This window comes from Podarcis vaucheri, assembly GCF_965113315.1.
Source record: "Podarcis vaucheri genome assembly, chromosome: 4".
Taxonomy (NCBI): Eukaryota; Metazoa; Chordata; class Lepidosauria; order Squamata; family Lacertidae; genus Podarcis; species Podarcis vaucheri.
In genome coordinates this window covers 82,133,800-82,147,108 of record NC_138762.1, presented here as the reverse complement: position 1 = coordinate 82,147,108, position 13,309 = coordinate 82,133,800, and the positions used below count along the sequence as shown (strand labels likewise).

Below are 13,309 nucleotides of genomic sequence, written 5' to 3'. Positions count from 1 at the left end.
CTTTGAGGTTTTCTACAATCAAGCGGTATATAAATGCTATGAAGTAAACAAATATATGATGAAACGAGGGAAATAGGTTTTGGGTGAAAGGGCAAGTTCATTTATTGTGGTGTTCCGTTTTGCGTTTGCATTGAGGCATCCAGGGACAGCTAAAGATACAAGCTGTAGAAGTTTTGCATTGAAGCAGGGGCTGGAATGCAATGCGTTTCAAAGGTGCATTTGTGATTCATCTCCCTAGAGGCAATAGCTGAACTTATTTGCATGCAAGGCTGTACAATTACTGGAATACTCTTCTCTGCATTCCTACAGGCATAATGATATTGAGGTATTTCCTAATCTGTTTTTCCTCTTGCAGATTTGTTGGTCGGATAAATGTTTACCATGACAGAGATGAGCCTGTTGCAAGGTAGGACTTGAAACGTGCAATGCCTGGGTTATTCAATCCTTACCATAAGCAAATACTATAGGACAACCTGCCAGGCAGTTTTTTCCCTCCACCCTTAAAAAGTTTTTAAGACCTGATGGTGTTTGATTTTATCGCTTACTTTGTGCTGCAATATATTGCATTTTAAGAATTTTAATCAGCGTCACCCAGAGAACTTTGGTATTGGGGTTGCGTAGAAATATTGTTTTTAAAAAATCAGTGCATACATGTGCACCTGTCAGGGCTAGTTAAATTTGGATTATATGCAACAAACAAGTGAAACCGTGGCACGTTGTAGCAGAGAAAAGCAGATGCAAAGAATAGGCATGAAGACTATCAGGAGCATTGAGTTTTCTTTGAGATGGCGGCTTTATTATCCTGAAAAAGCTGGGCCCAAGAGCCTGATGCGAATCCCTTTCTGCCCACCTGTTTTTTTCTGCTCCCACACCAGTATCAGGGAGCAGATCATCAGAGAATGGAAGGCACATAGTTGAACATGACACAAAAAGGACTTGAATATGTATGGCTGGGCACTGTTTATGGGGACAAAACTCTATGCGGCTTCCATTGAAGCTGCCAGTGGAGGAACAAATGCTAAAATTTTGGCAGCTAAATACAAAGTTAGATGATAGGGTTGGTGGACATCCTTGTCTTGCTTTTACCAGAATGAAATTGTGGCTAATAATCTGCCCCCATCCTACTCCAACCTCAAGTGCAACCAACCATAAAAATGAGTATACTCTAAGTGAGTCCTTTTTAAAAAGCCTTTAATGTGCCGTTCTTAGAATGCACAGAAGTTCTTTTTTAGCTGGTTAACCGCACTACTTGAGTTTATAGAACATTTTGGTTTTTAAAGCACTGATGGTCTTAGATTAAAATCTTCTGCTAAGGTTGCCAGTGCTTAAGTGCTGAAATGCTAAAGAAAGATTAATGCCATCCATATTGAGTTCAAGTGGCATTTCCTTTTAATATTTTATGGGTTTATACGCTGGTTGTAGTCTTTCCACTGATGTCATACTGTTTTATTCTGCATTTGTATGCTTTTTTTTTTTTTAAAATTCCACCCTGAACAATTTTTATTAAAATACAGCTAATAAGGCTTGTACGTAAAAGTAAGTATTTTTTTTAAAGCCCTGACTTGAATCCTCACATTTATGAGTAAAACTCTTATCCTACTTTACTGGATAGGACTTTTTAATAAGAAGTTTCAGGTTTGTACCAATTGCATGACCTGCTTTTAGCACTGAAGAAAACATATAACTTCCGTACAGGTGAATCAGGATGAATACTCAATATAAATGCCATCTGCAGGTGCCTGACATTTCAGAAATGTGAACTTAATTTCTTTTCTAAACTTAACCTTATTTATTTTGTGTTTAAAACACTGCCTTCCTGCTGCCACTTCAGTTAGTTAATTAATATTTGCCACTTATTACCTTTGTAGGCCATTGGGATCTGAAAATGTGCTTCTTAGAGGAGCTACGTTGAAGAACACAGAGAAAATATTTGGTAAATGACTATAAAAGCAATAAAAGTCCTAATTCAGAGATATAAATGAGAAGATTTAAGTTTCAGCAGGCATCTTCTGATGTCATACAGAGGATATTCTGCTAAAAAAATAAAAAGTGGGGGGAAACAACCCATTGAAAAGGATTGTTATCGGTTTGATTTTGATGGTGATTACGATGGTTTATGTTATGTACTGAAGTTCTCACCCTGGGCCAGCAGGGGGATACTGTAGATAGTTCAGGTCCACATATGCAAATAAGGGATCGAAAGTGACGTTCAGTGATTGGATAGTTACAGAAAGTTGTTACAATTACGTTGTTCTGGAGCTCTACATAAGCAGGCGGGCTGAACCCTTCAGTTCAGTTCTGTTGTGGCCTGTGAATAAACAAGAGCTGTTTGAAGAATCGCTGTGTTGTCTGATATGTTCACCCACAACTTAACAGTTTAATTTCTATAACTCTTAATATATTAATATATATTATATTTGGAGTCTGAAAATAAGTGTTCTTGAAGTCAAATCAAATCATTCCTGAATAACTACTTAATTCTGCAAATATTCACTGCTTGTTGTTGTTCTTTCCATGCTTCTTAGTCTGTTGCCATTTTTCTGGGTTGCCCTTTCCCCAGGTTTCGTCACACTGGCCATCTCATCAAATTGGGGGTTGTCATACAGTAATTATGGCATTACATTATGTAGCCAATCCAATTTGGTAATATGATTATGGAGGGAAAACAGAGCTAGTAAGGAAAATGATTCCTGCATCAGCATTGCCCTCAGTCTGAATGGATGAACATTTTTGTGCCCTTCTGGAATAAATCTGCTAAAATGCTAGATGTGTTTTATTGCCCTAACCCCCCCTAAAAACTTGAACAAATATTATCCCACCACTTCCAGTTTCAGCTGAGCCCCGCAGCTGAATGTATGCAGTTGTTAATGCATCCATTAACAGACTCACTAAATCAGGCCCACAGCTGTGTCTCCTACACAATCCTATCCTTTTTAATAGAATGTGTAATTAGCTGCATTAGCTAGCGGTTGTGTGTAATATTACATAATATGCACATTCACCCACATCCATATTTTTTTGATGAAATAGTATTTCTGTTTGTTCCAGGTGTTGCTATCTACACTGGCATGGAAACAAAAATGGCATTGAACTACCAATCAAAATCTCAGAAACGATCTGCTGTGGAAAAGTAAAGCTATGAATGTTTCTAATATGCAAATATGTGTGGGCAAGATCAGTGGGAAGCAGGAAAGGAAAGGAAATGTCTGCATGATGTGAAGCAGCGAAAAACCCCTATCAGTGTTTGTTTGTTTTGGAAATAACTAATCGTGTTGTAAGCCTGCTATGAAGGTTTTGTTCTTCTGTTGTTTGTTCGTACACATTGGGATACAGTCACCACTTGATTGCCAGTTTAAAGCTGCTACCTTTGAAAAGGTTCTGATCCGTGCTATTTTTCTAGAAAAAGAGATGCCGGAACTCACCTTCCTTGTTCTCTTATAATGGCACCAAACTGAGAGGTGCCAGAACGCAGTTCCAGCGAGTTCTAGCTGGGGGAAAAAGCCCTGCTTCTGATGCCATTACTGTTTGTACTTGTCTTGTTCTTTCAGACAAACATGAGTTTGTTTCATACATTATACTGGGAAATATTTGGGCTTATTTCTGAACCAGTCAAAATTGGATCCACTTCATATCCACCAATCCCCACAAACCCCTTCCCTTAAACCAGGGGTGCCCCAACTTTTTTCAAAAAGGGCCAGATTTGATGAAGTGAACATGCGCCAGGGCCGACCTTTTTTTACGATTTTACCCCAAAGTTGTTGAGTTTTTTGTTTTGTTTTAGGATTTGACCCCAATAAATAAACTGCCACAGGGGCCAGATAAAACCGGCTGGGGGGCTGAATTAGGCCCCCCAAAAGGACTTTGAACATGCCTGCCTTAAACCTTACTTAATAGGGTACTGCCACAGCCAATGGCAGTAACAAGCTATAGGGAGAAGAAAAGGAGGGGCATTCCGCTCTTGGTGGTTTGCCATGCTGCAATGTAGCACATGCCATCCTTCAAAGCCCCTAATATCCCAAAGAATGCACAGTTTCCCCATAGGGCTCCTGGGTGCTGCATTGCAGCAGACCAGTCTGTTAGAGAAGGGAGTGGGGCGGGAGAGTCCTTTCCCAGTGACTTACCATCTGCAAGGAAACTACCACTGCATCTGAGCTGGAGAAGAATTGGGGGAACAAAATTCTTGCTTTGTCTTCGTAGCAGTCATGATTTCCCATCATTGGAGTACAAGTTTGGGGGCACCTCTAACTATACTGGGTGATCAGTGCTTGCCATTAACCACATAGTGGTTTATGCAAAATGCATGTAATATAACACAACTCTGAAAAGCCCACCAGTTCCTCCTTCACTGGTTTGCTTCTGGAAACAGCCAAATGCACAGATTTAAAACACCTTTCTGGATTGTTAGATCTGGACCGGGGAAATCAGATTATCGTTCAGTCTTGCAGCATGTTGCATATTCATTTATGTACTTTCCCCCTTAACCTCGCCTGTAGGTTTGTTGTGAGAATGAAATAGTGGCAGTCCTATGTAAGACACCACTCCCATGTTCCTGAGAAGAAAAGTGGGAGTGTGAATTGGAATTGGAAATGCCTTTGCATGCACATGTTAGTACTGTGCAGGCAAAGATAATGGTTTTGGTCATGGCAATTTCACAACTAGCCCTGTCATCCCAGAAGAATGAGCTGATCATAACTGGTGTTGAACCGAGGATGTAGAAAGTTTCGTTTATAGTGCATAGTTTGAGGGATATTTGCCCATTTGTCCACCTATCAAAACCAAAATAATACATGTGGGTCATGATTCATCAAAAGCACTGATAACCTTTGTAATATGCACTGTGCAATCCTTTATTCCCTGTTATGAATTGCAAATGCCTTTTCTGCAAAAGGTCTTTTGCTGCATTTGTTAGATATGTCAAATTTATATGGAGGGAGGGGAAGGCTTAGACTAAATCAAAAGCATGCTAACATACATTAAAAAAAATCTCTTTTTTTACTTATGCTAAAAACCCTTTCCTCTCATTTGTTTCAGATCCATGAATGTATTTCTTATTGTATACCTCTGTATTCTGATCAGCAAATCACTAATAAATACTGTCCTGAAATACGTGTGGCAAAGTGAGCAGTTTCGCGATGAGCCTTGGTATAATGAGAAAACAGAACTGGAACGGAAAAGGAATGTGGTATGTGAATAATTTGAGGTTTAATAAAAGATTTAAGGGTTTTGCGCAATAGTGTCACTACAGGCTTCCGTCAGTAGAATGGGAAAAGAAGTGATTTTCAGTTATTTCCCCCTCCCTCAGTGCCTCACTAAATTTGCTCTGAAGATTTCCCATACCCTCTGAGGAGGAAGGAACTGCTGAAAATGGCTTTTCTCCCTGTTCCATTGATGGAAGCCTTACTGTCACCTATGTGGCAGTGCTGGATACAACTCATGGCATATGATGATGATGACGATAATGCAGTTTTGCTATATTTCTGCCCTTACTTATCTCCAATAACTACATTGCTTGGTAATGCCTTCAAGAGTGTTCTTCCTTTGCAAATAATATGGAACATTCTTTGCTCCACCACCCTTCCAATCCTACAGGTTAATCTGAATAAAGAAGCTTTTTCTTTCTGTGTATCTTCTTTGGGGCTTCTGTTAGTTAAAAGCAAGTACTGGCAAAGTGCATGTGAATTGGGCTGCTCAAAAAAACCACAGTTTTTTAAGCACATGAACAAGGAAAAATGAACTGGAAAGAAGGAAATGCTCAAACTAGTTTCTTGCTTGAGATGTTGTGGAAAACTAGTTTAAGAAACACAGAAGTCATGTCTGCAGCTCTGTGCAAAGGAACAGAAGGCCAGGCGAGGAGGAGAATGTGCTTGAACTTGTCAATTCTTCATGCACCAACAAGCTTCTTGCACCAACAACAAGTTTATTAGAGTAAGCCCATTATGGCTGCACTGAGCCTAAGCTAACTACTTGATTTTTCTTCATGATACAACTACAGTTTAAAAATATGTATTTTAGAGTATAAACAATATAATAAATCTAAAGATTGTTTTTGCAGAGCAGATCAGTGACTATTTTGGATGAGGCAGAATTTTATGCTGGGATGAAAGAGGGGGAATTAAGTTATATATCTCAAATGTCTAACAGTGCAGTCATTAATAAGACTTATTCTGCAGTAAATGTACTTAGGATTGCAACCTAAGAATGCAATCCTATGCATGTTTGATAGAAGTCGATCCAACTGCTTGATTGCACCTAAGATTCTTGCTGTTACTGTATATCCAAATAAATTCTTTGCTTTTGTCCCCCCAACCCCAACCCCTCCGCCTTGGCAGTTTATTACAGCATTTACAGATTTCCTTGCCTTCATGGTTCTTTTCAACTACATCATTCCTGTATCCATGTACGTCACAGTAGAAATGCAGAAGTTTCTTGGTTCTTATTTTCTTACCTGGGATGAAGAAATGTTTGATGAAGAAACAGGTGAAGGGCCGCTGGTGAATACGTCTGACCTCAATGAAGAGTTGGGGCAGGTAACAAGTCACGTACAATTTATCCTACAAATCTTGCAGCTGTTTCTGATATTTAGATTCCTGCAGATATTGAGAAGACCTTTCTACTTGGAAATACCTCTTCCTGCATGGCCAGCTCTGTACAATGGGACAAGAAAAGGCAGTGTGTCATAGAAGCATAGAACTGTAGAATTGGAAGGGACCCCGGAGGTCATCTCAACAAAAGCATCGGTGACAGATGACCACCCAACCTCTGCTTAAAAACCTCCAAGGAAGGAGAGTCCACAATTTCCTGAGGGAGTCTGTTCCAATGTCGAGCAGCTCTTACTGTCAGAAAGTTATCCCTGATGTTTAGTCAGAATCCCCTTTCTTGTAACTTGAATCCATTGGATCGAGCCCTTCTCTCCGGAGCAGGAAAAGACAAGCTTTCGCCATCTTCCATGTGACAGCCATCTGAAGATGGCTATTATATCTCTCAAATTCTTCTTTCCCAGGCTAAGCATACCCAACTCCCTCGACCGTTCCTCATAAGGCATGGTTTCCAGACCCTTGGCTATCTTGGTCGCCCTCCTCTGCACATTTTCCAGCTTGTCAATCTCCTTCTTAAGTGGTGGTGCCCAGAACTGGACGCATTTCAGTGTCATATGCCGAGAACTGAATAAAGAGTTCTGGTGAACTAGGTTAAGCCCATGGGCTGGAAGTTCCTATGCCTCACCTGGAAAAGACCAGTACTGCATGCTTTTTCAAGGACAGAGGACAAAAAAGTATCACATAAAACCTTCATCTATTGAAATATCTGACTTCCCCTGCCTTGCCCCCCAGCTCTGTTCTTCTTGTTTTAATTCTTAATTGTTCTATCTGTTTCTCTTCAGGTTGAATATGTCTTCACAGATAAAACAGGGACCTTAACAGAGAACAATATGGAGTTCATAGAATGCTGCATTGAGGGCCATGTGTATGTTCCTCATGTCATCTGTAATGGCCAAATTCTCCCAGATTCTGCTGGTATTGATATGATTGATTCTTCCCCAGGAGGAAGTGGCAAAGTACGAAGATTATTATTATTATTATTATTATTATTATTATTATTATTATATACTGAAAACATGACAGTTGGGGGGGGGCTCAGTTAAATAAAGTAGCTTTTTGTCAGGTAGGAATTTTGCTTTCAGAATCTTCCATTCCCCCCCCCTTGTTAATACGACATTCCTGCTTTGCTGTAACTCAAGAACTGTTGCTCATAATATTTACAAATAATAGTTTGCAAAGCTGAAGGATACCCTTGCTCCAAACAAGCTAGCGAAGACAAAAACACTTTAAATTAAAGTAGCTTACAGCAATTTATCTATTCAGTATGCTAAATCATTTGCAATCTTTTTCTATTCCAATGGTAGCTTCTTAATAAAGTCACTGTTGTTCCAAGATGAACTGGTTTGAAACATAAATGAGAGTCCAGAGATAGGGAGGACTCTAGGGTACTAAGGGGAAACAACAGCATCCTGCATTGCTTAGGAGGGTCCCACTTAGTCTGTAAAGGTAAAGGTAAAGGGACCCCTGACCATTAGGTCCAGTCGTGGACGACTCTGGGGTTGTGGCGCTCATCTCGCTTCATTGGCCAAGGGAGCCAGCGTACAGCTTCCGGGTCATGTGGCCAGCATGACTAAGCCACTTCTGGTGAACCAGAGCAGCTCACAGAAACGCCGTTTGCCTTCCCACAGGGGCGGTACCTATTTATCTACTTGCACTTTGATGTGCTTTCGAACTGCTAGGTTGGCAGGAGCAGAGACTGAGCAATGGGAGCTCACCCCGTCACGGGGATTCGAACCACCGACCTTCTGATCGGCAAGTCCTAGGCTCTGTGGTTTAACCCACAGCGCCACCCGCATCCCTAACTTAGTCCGTAGAGGTAGAGGCCTTTAAAGCATCTCAGGTGACGCCAGAGTGTAGGATGGGCAACTTTCCTCCCACAAACAACCTCTAACTTACCAAAAGAATTTAGTGTGTGAACTTAAATAATGCATGACAACCTAGCCTGTTCAGCTGCTTCTGTTACATGTGCAAAGTATTAAATGTGGTTGCTAATTCCCTCGGAGTTGGAAATCTGTGTTAGCAGCATTCTTCTTGGGAGCCAGCGTGGTGTGGTGGTTAAGAGCGGTGGACTCGTAATCTGGTGAACCTGGTTCGCTTCCCCGCTCCTCCGCATGCAGCTGCTGGGTGACCTTGGGCTACTCACACTTCTCTGAAATCTCTCAGCCTCACTCATCTCACAGAGTGTTTGTTGTGGGGGAGGAAGGGAAAGGAGAATGTTAGCTGCTTTGAGACTCCTTAAGAAGAGTGAAAGGCGGGATATCAAGTCCAAACTCTTCTTCTTCTTTATTAGGACAGAGAAGAACTCTTTTTCCGTGCTCTGTGCCTTTGTCACACCATTCAAGTGAAGGAAGATGACAACGTGGATGGGTTGAAGAAAGCACAGCTGTCGGGGAGGTCTGCCGTGTATATTTCATCATCCCCTGATGAAGTTGCTTTAGTTGAAGGGATTCAGAGGTATGGACCATAATGCCTTTTTTTCAGCTTGTGTGAGAGCTGAGACTCGTTTCCTTTGATAGTAACTCCAAAGGCAGCCATTGGGGATAAATATCTTTGTGAAGGTGTCCCTGAAGTGAGAGACATGCTGATGGTAAAATGAAAGTGAAGAGGACACAGGAAATGGAGAGAGGGGGAGAGGTCAGGCCTTGCTGCGTGGGAGGTGTTGTTTGAATGTCTCTGTTGAAAAATAAACTTTTCTTCTGCTTTCTCAAACCCGTTTACTGTTCCTGGAGAGAACTTGTGTGGCTCAGAGCTGGTAGAAGTGTTAACATTAGTAGAAGGGGCAGGCATGCAGGGTGGCCGGGGCAGTGGAGAGAGAATGGACAAGAAACAGAAAGGTAGAATTTCATTATAAGGTACAGCACAACAGCTGTACAACTTTACAGGCTATATGTGTAATGGGACACTAAGGACTACTCTGCTATTCCTGCCAGCAGAATATTAGAGCAGGTGGTCAAAGTGAGGGAGTGTTTTGCCTTTAAGAGCTTTGAAGCAGGTATGTTTTGCAATGGGAACATCTTGGATGGGGGCAGGGATGATAACTTATCATATGGGGATAATCTACTTGTTATGAAGCAGGCTCTAATCAGGTCCAGGTGTCTGTAGGTCTAGGTACTTCTGTGCCCATATCTTTTGGGGAGGAAAAGATTAATACCATCCTCATCGTATACTTACTTGATTCTTGTCATTTGGGTGTGGTGAACATGCCACAGATGAGGTACTTAGGTGTGTCCATACAAAAGTACAGGGGGAGCCAAAAGTAAAGTGTTTTTGAAAAGTGGTGGAAAGTAATGGTCCTGAACTGTGGGAGCAGCTTATGTGGTAGGATTGTTCTCAAAACATTGAAATGAGAAACAGAACCACAGAGAAATCTTGAGCCAGCTTGAGCAAATAATAACTTTTGTGATCTGTAAATGAAATTTAGAGAAGTTTGTTTCTAGTAATACACAACCCGCCACACAGTTCAGTCTACTGTAAACTCGGGTGGCATACAGTTAGTTGTTGTAACTTCTGATGTGTATCTACGGTTGAATTTCAGGCTTGGTTACACCTATTTAAGACTGAAGGACAATTTTATGGAAATCTTGAATCGAGAAAATGATATTGAAAGGTAAGTTGTGCACTGTTGCCCTGTACATAAGTATGTTTTGTCTTTAATGGCCTTTTAGAAAGTTAACTTTGAGAAAAACACTTTGCTTCGTTGATTGTATGGTTTATTACGGGGCTGGTTTGCAAGTCTGTCAGTTTGGATTTTGAGCCAAGGGTATGGAGTTTAATGAAACGCTATGTTTATCTCACAGGGACCATGGATTTACATCTGTTTTACTCCGTGTGTGTATATATATTAAAAATTACGTTATTACAACATGTCCTTGTTTCCCCCCCTTTAGGTTTGAACTATTGGAAATCCTTAGTTTTGATTCTGTAAGGAGACGAATGAGTGTGATAGTTAAATCGGCAAAAGGTACTTAAAGAAAAGAAAAAAGTATAGTCCCTAAGCTCTTGGGAACTTGGTTTAAGTCTGAAATCTATTACTTATTTATTAAATTTATATACTGTCCTTCATCCGAAAATCACAGGGTGCTTTATCACATAAAAATACAAAATGAAAACACAAAATACCTATCATAAGGACAACAACAAATACCATCCCCCTCCCACAAACACATTTAAAAGGCCATAGACTGTTTAATCAGCCAAAGGCCTGGTTACAGAGGAACGTTTTAGCTCCTCACATAAAGATATGTAGCAAAGGCGCTAGGCAAACCTCCCTGGGGAGCGCATTCCACAAACGGGGAGCCCCTGCCAAAAAGGCCCCGTTCTCACCCTCCAGACCTATTGTGGAAGGGAGTACATGAAGAAGGGCCTCAGATTATCACAGATCTTTTGCTCTTTAGCCTTTCTTGATTTTTGCCATTTTCTACTATTCCATCATATTTTCGAAAACAGTCGTACCTTGGAAGTCGAACGGAATCCTTTCCGGAAGTCCGTTCGACTTCCAAAAGATTGAGAAATCAAAGCATGGCTTCTGATTGGCTGCAGGAAGCTCCTGCAGCCAATCGGAAGCCACAGAAGCCCTGTCGGACGTTTGGCTTCCAAAAATAGTTCACAAACTGGAATAGTCACTTCTGGGTTTGTGGCATTCGGGAGCCAAAACTAAGCTGTTGGAAAACCAAGGTATGACTGTAGTATGCTTGTAATTTTGACTCTGTTTAATTTGAGTCCATTTAATATAGAGTGTGATAATTTCAAAAAGCTGTTTCATAAGAAGACTTTTTTAATATTTTGGTGTCAAGGGTTCTGAACTATAGGCCCAAAGGGAAGGGGTCATGGGAGTCGTTGAGTGCAAAGATACCAAAGAGTGATCAGTTCTAGATCTTTATTAAAGAAAGGCATAGACTTGCAGCAAAGCAGCCTGCCAGGTCTTCTAGCCTTTGCAGACCCGGGGCAGACAAGCCACCTCCTTGCTGCATTGTCTGTTCTGCGTCTGCAGAGGCTAGGAGACCTGCCAGGCTACTTTTCTGTAAGTCTTTTAATAATACTAGAGCTAATCACTCTGGTGTTTTTGACATCCTTCTTTGATATTCCTCTACCCAGCCACTCCCCCATGCTATCCTTTGAACCTGTGGTTCAGAACAGCAAGGGCTTTATCTGCATTTAACCCACTTTAAAAATTTTGTTTTGCTTACATTTCCAGGAGAAATATTTCTGTTTTGTAAAGGAGCAGATTCGTCTATTTTCCCCAGAGTTGCAGAAGGCAAAATAGACCAGATTAGATCAAGAGTTGAGCGCAATGCAGTGGTAAGATCCAGCATTTGGCATTTATTATGTGCAAATTGTGTGCATTCAAGGCAAAAAGCTGCAAAAGTCAGTTTGTAAGGGCAAACTTGTCTAAATAAGGGAATGATAGCAAAGTGTAGATGAGGAAGTCATCATTGTGTTGACTTCCATTATCCTTCAGTGCACTTTTTGTGAGAGGCCACATACTCAGCATAAATTTTTAGAGATACCCAAGAATCTTGTAGTTCTGCTTGTCACATATGGGTTTTGATGGAAGCCATAGTTGGTTTGTCCACCTCTGTCAGCAGTATTTTCTTTCTTTCTTTTCCCAAAACTGTGGAGAAGTTGGGTTTCCAGATTTCTCATAGCCTTCTCCAGAGGCAACATTCAAGTTAACCAAATTGTTGCCTTGCTCAAGGCATTTGATAAACTTGCATTCTAACCTCAAGTCAATTAAACCACTACACGAGGCAGAAACCTAAATTATAACCTGCAGAACTGAAAATTTCCAGAAGACTTTCAATGAACACGTCTCTGTGCTTTTAAAATAATTTCCTTTAGGAGGGCCTGCGAACGTTATGTGTAGCGTATAAGAAATTCACCTGTGAAGAATACGAGAATGTGCAGAAGCATTTGCAGGAGGCCAAACTGGCCCTTCGAGATCGGGAGAAGAAACTGGCTGAGGCATATGAACAGATAGAAAAGGGACTTATCCTGCTTGGTGCTACAGCAGTTGAAGACCGGTTAGTGCACTTTTTTTAATTTAAAGCAATATATATATATATATTAAATTTTCCATTTGAACAATCCAATAAAAACCACATTAAAACATTCGAGATTTTACAGAGAGAAAGGGTTGCAGTAATATAAGATCAGATTAAGAAAGGACTATGATGAATTAGGATGGGAAAGAACATTTATAAGTTGCTATAAAATTTGGACATGAGGATGCAGAAAGGGGAGGTATGGGGAAGTCCGAGGAAAGAAGTCTATGAAAGGAAACTATATTTGTTTGTTTGTCTGTTTTTCTTTTATGTTTGTTTGTTATAAAAACTTTTGTAAAACTAATAAAAATTTTATAAAAAAAAAAAAACATTCCAAATTATAATGCAATCAAAAAAGCAAAATATTCGATGCCAAATTATCTATCTTTGGTTTGGTTGCACATGCGTTGACTAATAAGCCAGTATGTTTATAATCCTTCTTCCCTGCACATGCAACCCCCTTCCCTCCTCTCTTCGTGGTAGGCCTCTTTTCCTTGTATGTGCCTCCTAAATCTGTTCTGCGGTTTCCCCCTACCCTCCAGAGCAGATTTGGGGATAGCACGAGGGTAGGAGAGACAGGGAAATCCCCTGGTGTTAACTCAAAAATGTATTTGAATACCTCCCTGTCTAATAAACTATAGTTTCCCATTTTTTTCTCTGACCAAGAAAACG

General features: G+C 40.6%; 1 protein-coding gene across 3 annotated transcripts in view; it reads left to right on the top strand.

Moving 5' to 3' along the window:
• Window positions 1–13,309, top strand: part of ATP11A (ATPase phospholipid transporting 11A) — a 111,929-nt gene that overhangs the window by 66,869 nt on the left and 31,751 nt on the right. For all 3 annotated transcript variants that reach the window (XM_082218565.1, XM_082218566.1, XM_082218567.1), the window contains exons 8-18: window positions 356–406; window positions 1,869–1,933; window positions 3,049–3,130; window positions 5,032–5,182; window positions 6,330–6,527; window positions 7,379–7,552; window positions 8,887–9,050; window positions 10,132–10,203; window positions 10,484–10,557; window positions 11,791–11,894; window positions 12,435–12,616. In XM_082218565.1, the coding sequence (XP_082074691.1) occupies window positions 356–406; window positions 1,869–1,933; window positions 3,049–3,130; window positions 5,032–5,182; window positions 6,330–6,527; window positions 7,379–7,552; window positions 8,887–9,050; window positions 10,132–10,203; window positions 10,484–10,557; window positions 11,791–11,894; window positions 12,435–12,616 (1,317 nt within the window). The remainder of the gene's footprint in view (window positions 1–355; window positions 407–1,868; window positions 1,934–3,048; window positions 3,131–5,031; window positions 5,183–6,329; window positions 6,528–7,378; window positions 7,553–8,886; window positions 9,051–10,131; window positions 10,204–10,483; window positions 10,558–11,790; window positions 11,895–12,434; window positions 12,617–13,309) is intronic.